Source organism: Ptychodera flava (assembly GCF_041260155.1).
Source record: "Ptychodera flava strain L36383 chromosome 3 unlocalized genomic scaffold, AS_Pfla_20210202 Scaffold_25__1_contigs__length_14229661_pilon, whole genome shotgun sequence".
NCBI lineage: Eukaryota > Metazoa > Hemichordata > Enteropneusta > Ptychoderidae > Ptychodera > Ptychodera flava.
In genome coordinates, this window is record NW_027248279.1 from 11551791 (window position 1) to 11570414 (window position 18624).

The following is an 18624-nucleotide window of genomic DNA, read 5'->3' on the forward strand; positions in this document are numbered from 1 at the left end:
AGAGGGCCTATATCGGGGGAGGTGGTGAGAGAGGGCCTATCGGAGAGGGGGTGAAGAGGGCCTATCGGGAGAGGGGGTGAAAGAGGGCCTATCGGGGGAGGGGTGAGAGAGGGCCTATCGGGGAGGGGGTGAGAGAGGGCCTATCGGGGAGGGGGTGAGAGAGGGCCTATCGGGGGAGGTGGTGTGAGAGAGGGCCTATCGGGGGAGGGGGTGAAAGAGGGCCTATAGGGGGAGGGGGTGAGAGAGGGCCTATCGGGGGAGGGGGTGAGAGAGGCCTATTGGGGGAGGGGGTGAGAGAGGGCCTATCGGGGGAGGGGGTGAGAGAGGGCCTATCGGGGGAGGGGGTGAAGAGGCCTATAGGGGAGGGGGTGAGAGAGGGCCTATCGGGGGAGGGGGTGAGAGAGGGCCTATTGGGGGAGGGGGTGAGAGAGGGCCTATCGGGGAGGGGGGTGAGAGAGGGCCTATCGGGGGAGGGGGTGAAAGAGGGCCTATCGGGGGAGGGGGTGAGAGAGGGCCTATCGGGGGAGGTGGTGAGAGAGGGCCTATCGGAGAGGGGGTGAAAGAGGGCCTATCGGGAGAGGGATGAGAGAGGGCCTATCGGGGTAGGGGTGAAAGAGGGCCTATCGGGGGAGGTGGTGAGAGAGGGCCTATCGGGGAGAGGGGGTGAAAGAGGGCCTATCGGGAGAGGGGGTGAAAGAGGGCCCACCAGGGGAGGGGATGAGAGAGGGCTATCGGGGAATTTTACATTTGTTTGTAAGCCATGTCAAATCCCTCACCCATGTGCTACAAAAATGTGTCAAATACCAAAGATGGTGATCATTCGACATTAAAACTGCAAGAGTCACAACATGTATAATTTCAAACGTATTGATGAATAAAACTTTTCATAGTTTTTTGTAACTGAGAATTATTATTTTTGGGTGTTTCTGATGGTTCTTACGATTTACTCCAAATTTTATTAGAAATCACGGCAATGATTGTGATTAGAAATTTATCCAAATTTTATTACAAATTGCGATAGTTCAATTATTACAAATTACTCCAAAGTTTATTACAATTTACTGCAGTATTACAAGTTATGAAAGTATTACAAATTACTGTTCTACAGACCCTATGCATAAAAAGCATTCTATTCCTCTATACACTAATAAAAGTTGCGGAAGTAAACGACATTGACACAAATAACACAAAAAATATTACGTTTCAAATTGCTGTATGCTTGATGTCAAAAGCATGAATGGTTACGGTGAGGATACTATTTGTTGTAAGGGGTGCACAAATATAAGGGAGGTAAACAGACTCATTACCATAGAAGACATTATCTTTGTAATGTAAGGAAGCAGTAAAGAATTGCTAAGTAATGTATGGAAGTACAAGTTACGGAACTGTGAGTAAAACCATATTTTTTGTAGTATTTTAATATATGGCCCCTGTTCCATAATAGGAGAGTCTGTTTGATGTCATATCCGCCATAGCCGGCGACATGCTGGGCCAGTCAAGCCAACTCGACGTCGTAATGGCCACAGGTGTCCGGAGTTGCCGGTGTACATGCATAGAGATTGGCCAATCTCTCTCTATGCATGTACACCGGCAACTCCGGACACCTGTGGTAATGGCGATGGACGTTCGTTTTCTCTATAGACACGGGCGATTTCATAAGTCACAGCATAGTCACGGTCTTAATTATCGTCGATGAATTTCACTGGTGACTGCAGCGAATTTCAGTTTTCATGCATAGTTTTCTCCCTTTTTCGAGATTAAATTTAATCTGTAATTTCTCTTAACTACTTTTCTTTTTACTCTGAGAATTGCATTGCAATTTGATATTGAAACATGGTAGACCATTATCATCAACTGGTCTGGTTCGGAAATCGTCCCTGAGTCGAGTTAGCTTTGCTATTTAGTCATTGCGGTTCTCTATTTCGTTCGATGCCCTTGATTTTGCTACTAGCCTTATTTACACTAGCCCACTACGATTACATACTCTATGACTTCCAAAAGACGGAAAATAAAGAATCGACAGTTCCTCTCGCAAATATATCTGCTGGTCGAGTTCCGATGCTTTCTCTGAAGAAACCGACTAAACCTTCAAAAACCTGACTAAACGGCCCTAAGGCCCACCACTTCCTCCAAAAAGAGAACTCAGCTACCGTAAACACACATGTTCAATACTTATCCACGGTCCCTCATCACATTGATTTAACGCTCATAACGTCAACCCAGCCTAATGAACAGTCAATAATCTGAAAACAGGCAGGATTTGTAAATATCCCTATTTCCGGGTTTTTTTATAAAGACTACGAGACTGAACACATGTTTTACAAACCATTGCAAAGTACGGAATAGATGTTGAAATTATACATTTGGCGAATTTCAAAGAATGAGCCTGCGTAGCGAAACAATCGGATGGCTTCGGTTTAAAGGTGTGCTGCTCTCATCCTTGTTTGTTGTGTAATCAATGTATTTTAGATGGAGTAGTATTAGTAAGGAGAGAAATTTTGAGTCAGTTTGGTTCGTGTTGGTACTGCGGGTAAGTCGACCAAACTCATCGTTGTAGGCACATTTGTTGTGCACTTTGCATGTTTTCCGCCATTTTAAATTGGATCTGTGGTGTGATCATCGGAAAGTTTTGTTTTGTGAGTGTCAGTACTTGTTTGGTAAGATGAATCAGAAATAGACAAGGTGCTAATAACAATATCAATCAACCATCCATCGATCCAGCTGACGAGGCTGCAGATGTGAACAACAAATGATTTGGCCCTCTATTGTTTCTCTTGAAGCTTGTCACTGATACTTGTCTTCTTTTGTCATCAAAGTAAATAGGCATTCACATTAATGACAGCTTGTTACCAGTATTTGCTTTTTCATCAAAACTGAACACGGCAAAATGCATATCAAATAAGCTGGTTATCTGTGATTTTACGGATTGAAAGGCTCTCAAGAAAATTATCACCGCCGAATTAATTTAATGGGCAAATTAACAGAAAGGACGATGATGAACGTTTTGTTATGTGGAGACTGTTTCACAGCATGAACGGTGACATTTTATGAGGTCAACAAATTCATAATTCAGTAGTTATATGCTGTACTTTACAAAAATCTCAAACAAATCTAATTTGGGTGTTATGTCCTAGTGGTCGCGACTGCAAGCGAAACCATCGGTAATACTTCGCCGCCGGCCTCTCGATGAACGACTCATAAGTTGACATTGTATGCCGGGAAACATATAGTATTAAACTCCGTGACAGGCAGGCAAGATAAGTCAAGGCGTTTAGGTACGTAGATCTATGTTTATGAAAATAAAAAATGACATCACCGATCATTAGAAACGTGGTGTTAAAGAACATAAGCTTATTGTTTTGTAACAGAAGACTATGGAGATCATTTTTCTTTGAGAATAGTCTATTTTTATAGCAAACTTGTGAAACCAACATCTGAAGAGTAATTTCAACACTTGTGGTTTTGTACTTCTCTTGCTATAAAGTTCAGAAAAGTATCTTTACATTTTCGATATCTTTGCAATGGCAATGTGCAAACCAACGCCATATCCGAAGACCACATAATCAGTTCCAGACGGCGTAACTCCCACCTCTCTCTCCCGTAAAGTCTAACCATTTCGATGTTTTATTTGTCGATATTACATGGTTTAACCATTAGACAGTTCCCCCTCTATTGTCTTTCATGGTCACCGCTCAGTGTTAACGTCAATTGCGGGTATCGGATGTGGTATCTGTCGTCACTCCTCTTTTATTCCTAGCATGTTCAATGTCAAACTCAAAACGCGAACACCGCTATATTTCATCCGACTCTAACTTCGATACGAGACGATACTAGACGTGTCAAAGTGCGGGTGAATATAAATCTCCAGTAACTATCGATGATTTAACCAACAGCAAGCCCGTCTTCCTCAGTACGACTCTAACTCCCTCTAACTTCGATACTTGACGATACTAGACTTGTCTAATTGTAGGTAAATATCCGATATATAGGCAATCTGAAATTAACCACCGCAAGCCCGACTTCCTTAGTCCGACTCCAGTCCCATACCTGACGATGTCGTAGACTTGTCAAATCGCAGGTAAATAACCTATATATATATATATATATATATATATATATATATATATATATATATATATATATATATATATATATATATATATATATATATATATATATATATATATATATATATTTAAACACCTATTGCCTGGTCATGAGGGCTATAGCGCCCGTCTATTACCCTGAGGGGCCGTGTGTTACCAGAAACACATCGCTATTCCCCGAGGCCGTAGGCCGAGGGGTATAGCGATGTGTTTCTGGTAACACACGGCCACGAGGGGTAATAGACGAGCGCTATAGCCTGAATAAAGACCAGGCTATAGGTGTTTTATAACACACCACATGCTCATGTTGTATTGTTATATAGTTTTTAATGTGTTTTGATATTTTGCACCGCAACAATCCATTGTGACAAGTTTACTGAGCGATGTACAGCGGTTTCATTTGTACGTGGTACTACTTTCTTTCAATAAATATTCGAAGCATACCTAGCGACATCCTTAGTTGCACTTTAATCTTTTCCTTCGATGAGCTGTTCAAGTTCCTACGCTGTTGGAATGTTGGAAAATGTTGAAAAATCTGTTTTAGAGAATGTGTTGTCACCTATCCTGGACGCACATCACGTTCCAGTCACCCGCCATTGTTGCAAAGCTGCAGACGACACACCGCCCGTGACGGTCACGTGACCGGGCACTTTTCCAAATTTGGTCAGCTTTTCAAAAAATACCCTCTGACGTCACTTTTTTCGATCCGATGGGGACTAGACGTATCTATTTTCTCGTCACGTGACGTATTCTGGCGAATCGCGACACGGAATGAGCATGTGGCGTGTTATAAATATATATATATATAGAAGAGAGAGCGAGAGAGAGAGAGAGAGAGAGAGAGAGAGAGAGAGAGAGAGAGGAGGTTATTACCCAATATCGCCTGTTCCTGTGTCATATCAGCATGAGTGTCATTTGTGCTGCGTCAGACGATAATAGAACGAAAAACCTTAAATTTTGAGGCTTTACTTTATTACGCCTTGCGCATAAATATCAGAATGTTTATGTGAACAGGCTTCATTCATAAAGTATACGACGAAGCTGTCAACATCACGCGCGACATCGCTGCAAGTCGTCCATATCTCAATGAAATCCAAGAAGAAAGACACCGGATACAAAAATCGTCATACAGAAGTGCATTATGTAACCTATCAAAAAACTGTGCTCAGCTTTAAAAATCTATCTGATTTCTATCGTTGTACGGCACGCCCGACTACCTTAGTCCGACTCCAGTACCATACCTGACGATGTCGCAGACTTGTCAAATCGCAGGTAAATAGCCTATATATATATATATATATATATATATATATATATTATATATATATTATATATATATATATATATATATATATATATATATATATATATATCGGGGATTTCACCAACTTAAAGATATGACCAAAACAATCTCATTTCGATACAGTATAGTCTAGTAGCTGTAAATATCCGATAGCAATGTCACGGCGTCGTCCGATAAACAGCATAAATGTACATGTACACGCCGTTAAACTATCACGCTGCGAACTAATAGACTGTGATCCTGTATTCAAGGTCTACGGAATTCACGTGCCTAGTATCGTGAACTGTGGTTGGAGTCAACATTGTCCAGTCGTACGTCGTGGTCGTTAGAATTGTTGCTCGCATGGGTTGCATGTTTTAATAATGAAAAACGATATCTCTTATATCGGAAGCGTCATGATACAAAACATAGAAAAAAATTATGAAAAAGACGTAAGTGGAACAGGTCAGTATATGCCGTGCCGTATGTACATGGCTATTATCACAGGTGTTACGTACCCTCAGCTATTCACTCATACACAGCATTGCGCCGCAGCCTTGTACTTTCCTGGGGGTTGTATCGGCGCGGTTTTAGGAGTGAAACAGGAGTAGTGACTTTGAGCGTAAGTTTTAATAGATCAAGGTGAAATTCACAGCCTCACTATCGCTCGCAGTGAGAGCCCTCACTTCAAGCCCTCACATTCGCTCGCACTTCGATTGTGAGGGCCTTCACTTTGGCCCCGCACTTGTCGATTTCCTGTACCCTTACATTCCACAGTATTTCAATCAATCAACCAATAAATCAGTTATTCATCAATCAGCAAAGTTTATATAGCACCAAAACCCCAAAACAGTGTTTTGGTTGCTCTGGAGAACATGTGCGTTTTCAGTTTTCTGTTGAAAGTGTCCAAGTATGGGGATTCTCTGTTGTCTGGTGGTAGAGCGTTCAATAGTTTAAGTGACGCGTATGAAAATGCTCGGCCACCATAGGTGATGGTTTTGTAGGTTAGAGATGTTAAAGGTCTTTTTCGTGGGTGAACGGAATGTACAAGAGGAAATATAGGGCTGGGAGAAGATCACTGATATGATATTCACAGAATATTTCTATCATTGTTCTGTGATAAAATTAACTAATTAAATCTCCATTAGCTGTACCTATTGATGTATCTGTCATTATTCTTGTTCGTTTTGTAGAAACTTTCCTTGTTCAATAGTTAATAAAGAATAGAAGTCTGTTCCGGACTAGAATTTATCTTTTGACGATATCATTGCAAATTGTACACGGCGTGCTGTGTGTACGTAGTGGTAATGCTTTGTTTTCGACATATCTTAGGGAATGGGACGACAAAATATGCTCTGGAACAGGACCGATGAAAACATCACAACAGTTATAGCGATTGTTGTTTTAGCTAATTCAAATTCAATGTCACAACACTTCTACTCTGATTCCAGTCTAATTCCTGCCGTGAACCATGACGTTCCCCAAAGCGTACGACTGAAAATGTAATGGTTCACCACAAATCGTATTAAAGTCACATGGTTATCACGTGTAATTCGGCGGCATCATTTTTGTCTCTTTAAGAGCGCCCTTTTAACGATTTTTCGTTCACACACGTCATTTAATGTCTATAATAGAAGATGGTTCGAAGTCGAGATTGTTGACACAGCTGGAAATGAAGAATTTCTTGAACTGAAGAAATCCTGGATCAATAAATCGAAATATTTCATGATTGTTTTCGCACTGAATGATTTGAAATCACTGGGCGACGCCATCGACGCATGCGCTCTGGTTAAAAACCTCAAAGGTAAGATCGTATTTTTTGAACTTTGAATTATCAGCCATAAAATTGTATCAGCATAGAAGCATCAGTTACAGATGTCAAAGATGAATATTCAGAACCTTAATTATCAAATAAAGCTACAAGTAGTCGGTTGAAAGTCTTTACGTCAAAAAAAACCCAGGTATAAGAGACAGATATCTGGTATAAAGACAATTTGACATGTCAATTATTTCGAAAGTTTCCAGTCTTGCGAAATAATAGAGGACATTCATTCCAAAATTAACAAATTTCAGAACTTTCGTTTCCTAAAGTACTCCACATTGTCCGGACTGATAGAAATACACATCATGTAGTATACATGTATATCCTGTCATATCCATTTATCTCTAAGTACACATTTAGTGCAGTATAGATGTGTATTTGTATACACGCAAAGACTTTTATCAATAAAATGATTACATAGAAGCCTAAATATATCTGCAAAGTAGTGTTATAAATAATAATTTGAGTCATTTCGATAACTAGTTCACGTGACATAGAATAGAGAATTCGAAATTTATGCATCATGAGACTGTACATGGACGGTAACACCGCCATACAAATTAAAAGCTAATTTAAACATTAATTTAAACATTTAAACATTTGCTGCAAGATTTTAAAAAATTGTTGAAGCCTTGATCTTCTTCTTCTATACAATATATCAACAAAAGTGATCATTGCAATTTTCGATCGGTGATATCTGATAAATATTATGTCATGAATTGTTTGGTTCAATATTGATGTTATCATCCTTTCATTAATGCGAAAAGCACTGTTTTACTTCCAGAACGTCGGTTTGAACTGAAAGCAGACAATACAACCAGTATGGTGGAGTTCCGTGGGTTAAGGAAGTTCTGGATTACCAGATGTAAACTGTTCATGGTGTGGTTTACAGTTGACAACATCAAATCACTGGAAGTCGCCATAGAAACATGCATGGCCATCAAAAGACTCAAAGGTAGGTCATCTTTCCAACGTGTTTGCCGGTTAGTCCTTAAGATAAGTTTGCATGTTGGTAGTACTGCGATAAGGCAACAAGAAAATATTCTTAAAATTCAAAAACTGATATCATCACTCATTACTTTAGGCTGGATTTTGTCTAATCTGTCTAATTTGTCTAATCTTACATACGTCTTGATGGGTCCTTTACGCATGTCGAAACCGAATCAGGGTAAGGTTTCTGGATGAATAGAGAGAAATCAGGCAACACGCTTCATTCATGTCTCTGTAGGTATTTATTTAACGGCGTCTTTTTTACATCGAGTATTGTGTCTTTGTCATTGTTATGCTTATTAAGATACCTTTAAGTGACGTATTTTGTTGTCTTTGGTCAATATTAAACTCAAATTTTGGAGATCAAAATAACATCTGCCGCAGCTCACCTTACTCATAAAAATTATCATCATATTCTCAGTTATTTCTATATATATATATATATATATATATATATATATAATATATATATATATATATATATATATATATATCAGGATAGAGAGTTGTACTCGTACTTTCTCATAGTGCCGTTCTACATAAAGTTTAATAAACTGTACAATTTATCAGATCAGAGGATATGAAACCTCCGTGGTCTAAAATCCAACACGATATTACGAAAACGACAACACGCCGAGGTAAAGCTTGCACACAGCAATATGAAGATCAAGGTTGCTGATCAGAACAAGTTAGTTCATGTGTTCCTATGGCCACAGCCCGCTGTCATTTTTATTATTTGTTTTTTTTTTTTCAAATAGAATAAGTGTGGAATAAAAATAACATGATATATTTCCTTAACATGAAACAGTTACAAGTCACATCAAGATGCCAAACTACAGCACTATGAGTTGGGACTAGTCTGATGTGAAAAATAGTTTTAGTAGTCTTACAATCGGCAAGTATGGAATTTGATTGCATGAAGAAGAAGTTATTTTTGATGACCAGATGTAACCTTTATTGTTGATACGTGAAAGGAAAAAAAGGGGAATGAAATATGTAAAAGCACTGATGTCATGGACAGTCAATTTTGGAGTTACAATGGTGGATATTCTCACCTTGTACAAATGGGATGCCGAATTTCGTTTGTTGTACGATGAGATGAAGAATCATCAACACCATTATACAGGATATACAAATCCATATCAAGGAATATTTTATTTTGATCTTTGACATACTCCTTAGAATGACTACAAGAGAAGAAACAAGCAAGAAGAGAGTTTCTTGGCCAATGCTGACAAAATATTCAGCATCGTACAACTGTGTGACGGACGAGTCGTTGAACACTATAGCAGAAGACAAGAACATGCGGAGATCTGTTATATACATATGTACGACGTCAGCTTCGCAGGAACATGTCCTGGTGTATCTACAGTGAGTGCAGTAACATTCAAAAATGATACATTGATGTATGAAAGGCATCACGTCATTGACATGACAATGTCACAACGGACATATACAATTATATTCACAAATTTCATAGAAAGATTCACATTGATCTCTTACCTCGATACGCCAGACAAAATTTAGAGCGACAGTTGAACTAGAGGTATCAACAGCGACTCATAAATTACAATCCTATAATAATCAAGTGGCTCGTGGATAACAATCGAGGACAAATCACAGTTGGGGCAGCCAAAGGTCTGTTAAATGTTCCTCAGCAACAAGTATTTGAACACCTAAAGTTTTACATATGTTACCACACTAAAACCTACCAATACAAGCATTTGTGGGAAAATAACAAAAAAACATGATCTGTTAAATTTCCCTTTACTTCTTTCTGAAATCGCCATACCTTACGAGTTACTATTTTGCTCAAAACTTGTCAGAAAGAAATTAACAATAAGTGAGGCGTTCACTCATAAAATTGAACAACAAAATAAAATAATATTGCATTTATTTTTGTCCCGTGTGGTAGTACATAATAGGTTTGGTTATCGTGGTATTTTGTTTTGGTTTTGGTTTTATGAGCTAACAAAATCAAACTACTGACATTAAAATTATACAAGGAAAGTCTACATCCAGCAGTAATTATGACCCGAGGCAAGATGGCGTATGAGCTTCAATGTTAAAAAATATTCAATGCATGAATATAATGTGTCAGATATTTTGTTCCATTTTCTGCCATTCCTTGTACACTGTGGTGTGATTTTCTCCCATATGAACAAGAAAAAAGAGCAGACGTTGCTAGTCTGTGCCGACGTGCACGGGAATAATTGATATACCTGTATCTTTTGTGACCCCAGGACACAACGATGTGATGAACTGATTATGGGAGAAAACGAATCACATTATCCACATGATAGAAATCAATTTTGTACCAAAGGTTCCTGTTATGTTTATCTAATGCAGATGCCCCACTTATTAGATAATGCTGAACCGTGCGGTAGCAGGTTCCCATAATCTTTATATTCGTCAGTCATGGATTTAAGAACCAGTATTTGTAAACGGATTTATAATCGTCATGTGGCAGATTGGTCCATTTTTTTAGTTTCAACATATTATAGCATTTCGTTTAATAGCGTAGAGGGCGCCTCTCCACATTTCGGGTTGCCTAAAAGTGGCCATTTACAGTGTGAGCTTTGCATTCGTGCTTACAAAGAGCTGTGGTTTCGCAAGATGTGTCCATCTATTTAAACTCTTAGTTGATGAATATTGTGAATTAAAAGGTGACGCTGCTAATCAAAACAACTTTGTTTGGTTGAAGGGGGACGCTTAATGCCCATCGTCTCTCACTGAGACATTATTGAGGATCTAATTACAAATCTTAGGGCTTGTATTGCAATACTACAATAATGGAAAATTTACGATAGGCAAGAGATTTACTAAGTGAATGAAACAAATGAGTGAGTGTGTGAGTATGTGTGTCCGCGAGTAAATAAGCTGATAAAGAAAACAGTAGGTAACTGAGTAAATCAGTCAGTCATAAAAGGTACACAGTCACCTGTAATCTTAATATGCCCATATATGGTCAAAGAGGCGTTCCTTGATATTCAAAATGCCCATATGGGGGCGCTGTTTTTAAAAGCGGCCACCCGCTGAAAATCTTTTATTGGTTAGATTTTCTATTTCGATGGTAACTATGGTAAAATTGGAACATGTGACAGTATACCTTTAAAGTGCATCCTTTTGTATCTGTCTCTCGTTCTCTACTGTCTCTGATCTCCCCCCCCCCCCAATTACCTCAAACAACAATGTTGGTACATGATCTACAACGTCAGTAACGGCTTAAGAGGTATCATATCGTGATACCAGTCCGGTTATTATGTCTTATTGTTGAAACGGCATGATACATATCGTACTTTGTCCGGGTATAGCCAACAGTAATCTATTGAAGCCAGGGCATTTGTTGATTCAGAATTGCATGTAATATGACATTAAACTGGTCCAATAATCATTTTCATTCAAGGTAATACATTACCAGGTCCATGGGACATTTGAGATTTACAAATTTCAGTAGGACCATCCTGAACCACTGATAGTTAGTGGTGGTACCAGGTGTCCGGAATGGGTAAGCGTACCCTGCTAGCATGCTACACCCGTCAGGATTGGTCCCAAAATTGTCTAATATTGTATGAAGTGATACAGTATATGAATCACTGTTATAAGTCAAAGCCGGGAATGCTGTCGCTAATCATTTGAGTGACCGAGGTGTCATATTTGGCCACAATGTCATTATATTGACCGTAGAACTTTTTGAAAGTCCTCACGAGTCTTTTGGATGTATATCCCTGTCTCACTAGTTTTGATACTAATAAGCTGTGTCTCATTTGAAAATAATGGTCATGTCGCTGAAAGTTGAACGATAACAAAAATTAACATCCTGTAGACGTCTTTCCACTGTGGTATTATGAATTTTTCGCCTGTAAATTGCCTCTGAAAGTCAAATTAGTTTATTTCTTCGAAAACGGCCATACAATTGTCCTTGGGTATTTGAATCACCGCAGTAGATCGGCTTTAGGGAAAGGTGGCGTATTCGGCGACGCAATGCGCGAAATGCGCGTTTGCGACTGGCAAAAACACGCCATGTGTCGTCACGGTTCGCTGATTGCGTGTTTTCTGCCAATCAGTTTGTCAGAGTTCCCACGTGTTTCTCTGTGTTTCTGTCCTTTGTATATCAGTTTGTCTTCATGTATGCCTGCCTTCTCAAGTATCAACCCTTTGAAAAAGTATCTCCCTTCTTTTCGCCTACATTTACACGATTAAAGTATGACTGGTCATGCCTGTGTCTTTATCATTTGTATATTTTATCTGTCTCCATACATTCTTCTTTGTTGCATGTCTTGTTGAGTACCTCTTGTCTATCTTTCAATCCATGAGTGTTTGTATTTGCCTGAATCCTGCCTATTTCTTCTTTCTAGAAGTAAAAATCGCTACTTGTCTGAAGCTATCTTGCCCAAGATTCACATGAAAGTATTTGATGTGACATACGCTTGGGAATAATTGCAATGGTGATACAATAAACATATAGTAAGATAAACTTTACTGTAGACCATACATAGCTGCCAGAATTAGTTTATGGTCGATGTGCATCATTTGGTAGTTTATCCCTCAACTCGAACCAACTCTTCGTGCAACACGAAGTATCAGGCTTCTTTAACAGCGAACAACAAAGCCGTACGTCATCTTTCCGAACCAAGAAGTTGAGAAGTTGCACAGTTTGAACCCACAGATTTTATGGAAAATGGGATTTAAAGAGGCACACAGGCATCTCCGATCCTGATAAGATTAGATTTTACATAAAAAGAGAAAACCAATGCAGTGAGCACTCGGTAAAGAATCAAATGACGTTATCAATGGCATTGATATCACTTTAAAGCCATATTGTCGACTTCAGAGCTTTCCAGCTTGTTGAGAAGAATACGTTTCCATAGACAATATAAAACTGCGATACACCAAAATTACCTCTATACTGAACACTTGTAATAGTGTATACTTAAATAAACAACAAAATACGTCACAAGTCCATAGCTCCAAAACGAGATATAATATGCATGATATGTTTAACACGCATCAATGGTATTATTACCACTCTCGATGCTGATATACTCGATATTTATTTGTAACAGTGTATAGACAACATAGAGATATTTGTCACGGGAAACTAACAGAACATACAGAAATTTAAACAATCCAATGAAATGTTTCTATCTAAGTAGATTCAGTGAGGAATGCTAACGACATGTTTTAACATTTCATTTCAAATCGATTCCTCTGTTTTTTCAACGTTTTCATTTCAAGGTTGTCGATGGTCCATCCATAAATTCGTGTCTACTTCTGTTTTTGTATTTGGAAAGGTTTTACTTCTTGCAGCGACTGTAGTTTGTAAAATGCTCGTTTCAAAAATGAAATAGTGCGGTTATTAGTTGTCATTTGTTATTGATGGTATATTAATCCATTTAAAACAACGTAGTGCAGTGTCATATTGACGAGTCAATCTTTGTATCTGACCTCTAACTAATAGAAAATGGCAGTACCCTACTGTTTTGATATTATTTTTCATTTTAATTGCATCTATTAATCGTTTTGCTGCCTTGATGTATATTCCGATTCTGTCCAACATGATACAAATACCAGTGTTGGCTTCGAAACTTAGTTATTTTTCAATTTCGAAATGTAAATTCGGGAGCCATGGAGCGTGGCTAAACAGATACAGTTTATGGTCCATTTGTTCTGAATATAGTACACCAAATATGACCATACGCCACTCAGAATTGCCAGTTCCGACAAAGCACGGCCGATAGGTTTTCTTATAACACTTAATTCTGACATGTTAAGTCTGAATTTACGGCTTTCATTTAACAGACATTTTGTCTTTAATGATGTTGTACGTTTGATGATAAAAGGGGATTTACCTTTGTTTCAATAACTCGAAAACAGCTACGCATTGAATTGCTCAAAATGTTATGCCCACAAGGACGAAAATAATCTTGTTGAGATTGTTAACGTATTGCATTTTGATGCACCTTAGCATGTTTTTGGACAAGTCTTCATTGATGCAGTGGCACAATTAGCAATTTCGTTCTGAAACTGGCACCTCTGAAATGACACCTACATTTCATTTACTGAAGCAGGTTGGACTGTACAATATTAACTTTATACTTGTAAAGTATGAAACATTACCTATTAAAATATATTTTTACTTTCATCTTAATTGAAATTCATACTATCTTGAGCGGACTTATCAATTAATACCTCCCATGGTGTCTCTCACGAAATGTAACATGAACGAAACAGCCAAAGCTATAAAACGCGGTGATCTTACGAAAAACAGAAGTGTGACTTTCCAGCGACATTTCACCTAACTACAATCTGAAAACGCTGACGGTATGTGTTGTTTCCCTCTGGTGTGCAGCTCTTTGCCTATCAACAACTAAGATGGTGAGTTTTTCTATGCAGAGATATCAATTTCCCTAATACTTATTTGATCTCAATAGACCGATTAATTGTTCCACCAATAACTCGAAAGCAGCAAGGTATTTAAACAAATCTTTATACACAATTTTTTTTCTTGTGCATCTGGAAATCTGGAAATCAGCAATCTGTGAATTTGACAATTTAAGTTCTCTAAATTTCATTCATATGCCTATTTTTTTTCTGACAACTCCTACCAGGGGTGTGGTTGCAACTCCCAAGAATGTAAAGACAACTGTACAGCGGATTTAAATATCATGTTGCAATTCTCCAAGAATCAGATTCGGCTATACAACGGCGAGGTACGTACACTAAATAAATTATGTGCTTTTTATCAATTTAATTTTATTAATAAGCCTTTCACTGCTGCTATCAGGTCATCTTGATCGTACGTACTAGAATGACGTCACATCATTTTTTTCCGTTTTCGATTTATCAATTGGCGTATCGTCATTAAAGTGACAGAGTGACTAAAAGTTCTCACCTATTTATAATGCAATACATTATAAGTGATCAGTAATTTTCAAAAACGATACATTTCAGTTTTGTACAAGTCATAATGACAATAAACATACTTACATTTTAATTAAAAGTATGTTTGATAGATACACTAAGGCTTTTTATCAAGTACGAGTTTCTAGTCATAAACAGATCTGTGGACTCACGGTGTACAAAAGATTGCAGCATGGCCATGCTTGCTATACTTGATGGCTACAAAATTATGGCAAACTTATCATTTGTAACTTTTCGAATTAATTGCCTACTGAAGGACTGGTTGATGATGTATGACACTAAACCAGGAACCATCACACAGCCTGGGAAGTCCTGCAAGGACCTATACACCTGTGGCGTTCGTGAAAGCGGTCAATATTGGATTTATCCTGACCCGAATGTCAAACAAGCGACAAAGGTACTCCATGACTCTATATATTACTTACATTCACTTACGCGTGTTCATCTTTGGCTATAACCCAGTAATATGTGACGTATTATTTTGAAGTGATTCCAAGACAGAAGTAATCTTTTATGTCAACACTTCATTTGCCTTATTTCACTGTTTTCCTTACACAAAGGTGTACTGTGAAATGGATTTTAACGGGGGAGGGTGGACAAGGGTCTTTAACATGATGGCACGCCCTGATAGTGATAGCAGTGGCGCTGAATTCTACCAATCCATAATAAGGTATGCATACATAACAATTTGTTATTTTTACTACGGCTATCATCATCATCACCATCATTATCACCATCATCATCACCACCATCACCTTCATCATCACCTTCATCATCATCATCACCATCATCATCACCACCACCATCACCTTCATCATCACCATCATCATCACCACCATCATCATCATCACCATCATCATCACCACCACCATCACCTTCATCATCACCATCACCATCACCACCACAACCACTATCATCATCATCATCATCATCATCATCATCATCATCATCATCATCATCATCATCATCATCATCATCATCATCATCATCATCATCATCATCATCATCAACTTCGTCCTTCGTCTTCCTCCTCATTGCAATTATCATCACCGTATAACTATACACGTCAAACCGTAGTTTTTGTTCTGTTGAATACTATAAAGGCGTTTCTTGTCTAGCTGTTATGGTTCGTGAGTCATCCGCCTTGTCTCACTTTTGTTCAGCGTTAACACAAAGTACTCGAGAAAGGTGATCATTCAAAGGTTAATACATTTCGGTAACTTAGTGTATATTTATTATTTTAGCTCACTATAATGACAAGCAAGAAGAAGGCAGCAACAGCAAGACTAGAAAGCAAAAACTAAAGTAAACTTTCACATATTATTTAGCAGGAAGAGTGGGCAAATTCCGATAATGGTATTGCATCATTTTGCTTTATCCAAATTTCAGGAATGACGATATTCGATTTGTTGCTGCCAATTAAACAAGCAGATGTATCTACACTAATGGACTGGATCTCAATCTTTACACAGAGGTGAGACTAAAGAAATCTATTGCATTACAAAATGTTACCGAAATGTATGGTATAATGGTGAACTATTAAATTCTAAGAACATGTTGCTGACTGAAGTGTTTTGGATACTAAAAGTGTGTGATGAAATAAAAACCCTACCAGGTCGTTTATGGCTGGGCGCCCTCACCGGCTGATATTGTGTCACACTATGGCTACTATATGAAGACAACAGGACTGAGCAGGAGGCAGAAGTTGCAACTGAAAAATGACCTGAGGGCAGCGCTGCCCTGAGGGCAGCTCAGAGCGGAGTAAACATGTGCACAACATTCAATGACGTCACTGACGAACTGTATGTCTGCCCTGAGGGCAGCTCAGATATATTGCTGCCCTCAGGGCAGATTGGCAGATAGGATAGGAAATGTATGTCTGCCCTGAGGACAGCTCAGATATATTGCTGCCCTCAGGGCAGATTGGTAGATAGGATAGGAAATGTATGTCTGCCCTGAGGACAGCTCAGATATATTGCTGCCCTAAGGGCAGATTGGCAGATAGAATAGGAAATGTATGTTTGCCCTGAGGGCAGCTTAGATATATTGCTGCCCTCGGAGCAGATTGGTAGATAGTATAGGAAATGTGTATCTGCCCGAGGGCAGATTGATAGATATTTAAATAATAACACACGCCAGCAAGGGCAAGATCACGATTTGTTGCCCGCCCGAGGGATTGTGACCGTCATGAGCACCGAGCCCGTGCTAGCGTGTGTTATTAATTTTATTACACCGAACAAACAGTTTTTTTGAAACTTTGCTCAGAATGCAGTCAAGTGTCGATCGAGACTCGCCACAGTGAAACGTTCGATTTGTTCCTCGATCGCAATGCTACATGAAGTTGAATTAACGTCTAAAAACGAAGACAGTGTTGTTCAAGCTTTTCTCGTTTAATGTACTAAACGTCGTGTACTTCAGGTCGAGCTAATTTCTTGTACCTTTTCAAAAGCCATTGCTTCACAGAAAATACCAAGCATATGTACGCGATGATGTGGTACGCGCAGAAAGGACGCGCGGTATTCCAGAACGTGGTAGCGGGCTATATCACTGCACGCGACAGGGCTATATCAGCGCACGCGACAGGGCTATATCACCTAAGCCATGTTCTATCACTTTTTGTTCTATATCACGTGAGTGAGGCTCAGCCAATCACAGTGCCTGAATAATACGTGAGGTGTAATAAACAATTATGCAATAATGTGTGAGCACAGGAAATGTGTGTCTGCCCTGAGGGAGCTCAGATATATGCTGCCCTCGGAAGCAGATTGGTGGATATACACTATGCAATACTTTAAGGATAGGAATGTCTGCCCTGAGGCAGCAATATGTCTTAGCTGCCCTCAGGGCACACATACATTTCCTATTCTTAAAGTATTGCATAGTGTATATCTACCGATCTGCCCTGAGGGCAGCAATATATTAGAGCTGCCCTCAGGGCAGACATACATTTCCTATCCTATCTGCCAATCAGTGATGAAGAAAGCAATATCTGAGCTGCCCTTCATGGCAGTCATACAGTTCCTCAGTGACGTCATTTGATGTTGCGCACATGTCTACTCCGCTCTGAACTGCCCTAAGGGCAGCGCTGCCCTCAGGTCAGTTTTCAGTTGCAACTTCTGCCGCCTGCACAGGACTGAAGGGAGAATGTTACATCGATGGATTTTGCGGAAAACATAGTTTGATTGCTGCCTTGAAGAGCAGCGCCACCAACAGTCAGAGGACGTATCGGGTGGGTCATCTTATTTTATCAATGTCAAGCTTCATATTTTTGAAACTTTTATCGATGTGAACATATTTCAGCAATGTATTTTTTATTTAGTCCACTAGAGCACTGAGGAGAAAAGTGCCTTGCTCAAGGGCACAGCACAGCAACGAGCTAGGTCTAGAATTCACCGTCCTCCGACAGTGAATCCGCTACTCTGGATCGGGCTCTGGATCTACCGCGATTTGAACCGGGTCTCAAACTCACCATCCTCCGATAGTGAGTTCGTTACCCTAAC

At 39.2% G+C, this 18624-nt stretch overlaps 1 protein-coding gene across 1 annotated transcript; it reads left to right on the forward strand.

Annotated features, from left to right (window-relative positions):
- The first annotated feature begins 14825 nt into the window (after positions 1-14825).
- On the forward strand, positions 14826-16816 carry LOC139125232 (angiopoietin-1-like). The gene is made up of 5 exons (XM_070691330.1): positions 14826-14913; positions 15381-15521; positions 15685-15794; positions 16514-16598; positions 16740-16816. Exons 1-4 carry the CDS (start codon positions 14869-14871, stop codon positions 16545-16547), a joined length of 330 nt encoding a protein of 109 aa, XP_070547431.1. The 5' UTR covers positions 14826-14868; the 3' UTR covers positions 16548-16598; positions 16740-16816.
- The last annotated feature ends 1808 nt before the right edge of the window (positions 16817-18624 follow it).

Coding starts and splice junctions, on each gene's coding strand:
- LOC139125232 (XM_070691330.1), top strand. CDS start 14,869: ATGTTGCAATTCTCCAAGAATCAGATTCGGCTATACAACGGCGAG. Junction 14,914..15,380: donor TTCGGCTATACAACGGCGAG/GTACGTACACTA, acceptor TGCCTACTGAAG/GACTGGTTGATGATGTATGA. Junction 15,522..15,684: donor ATGTCAAACAAGCGACAAAG/GTACTCCATGAC, acceptor CCTTACACAAAG/GTGTACTGTGAAATGGATTT.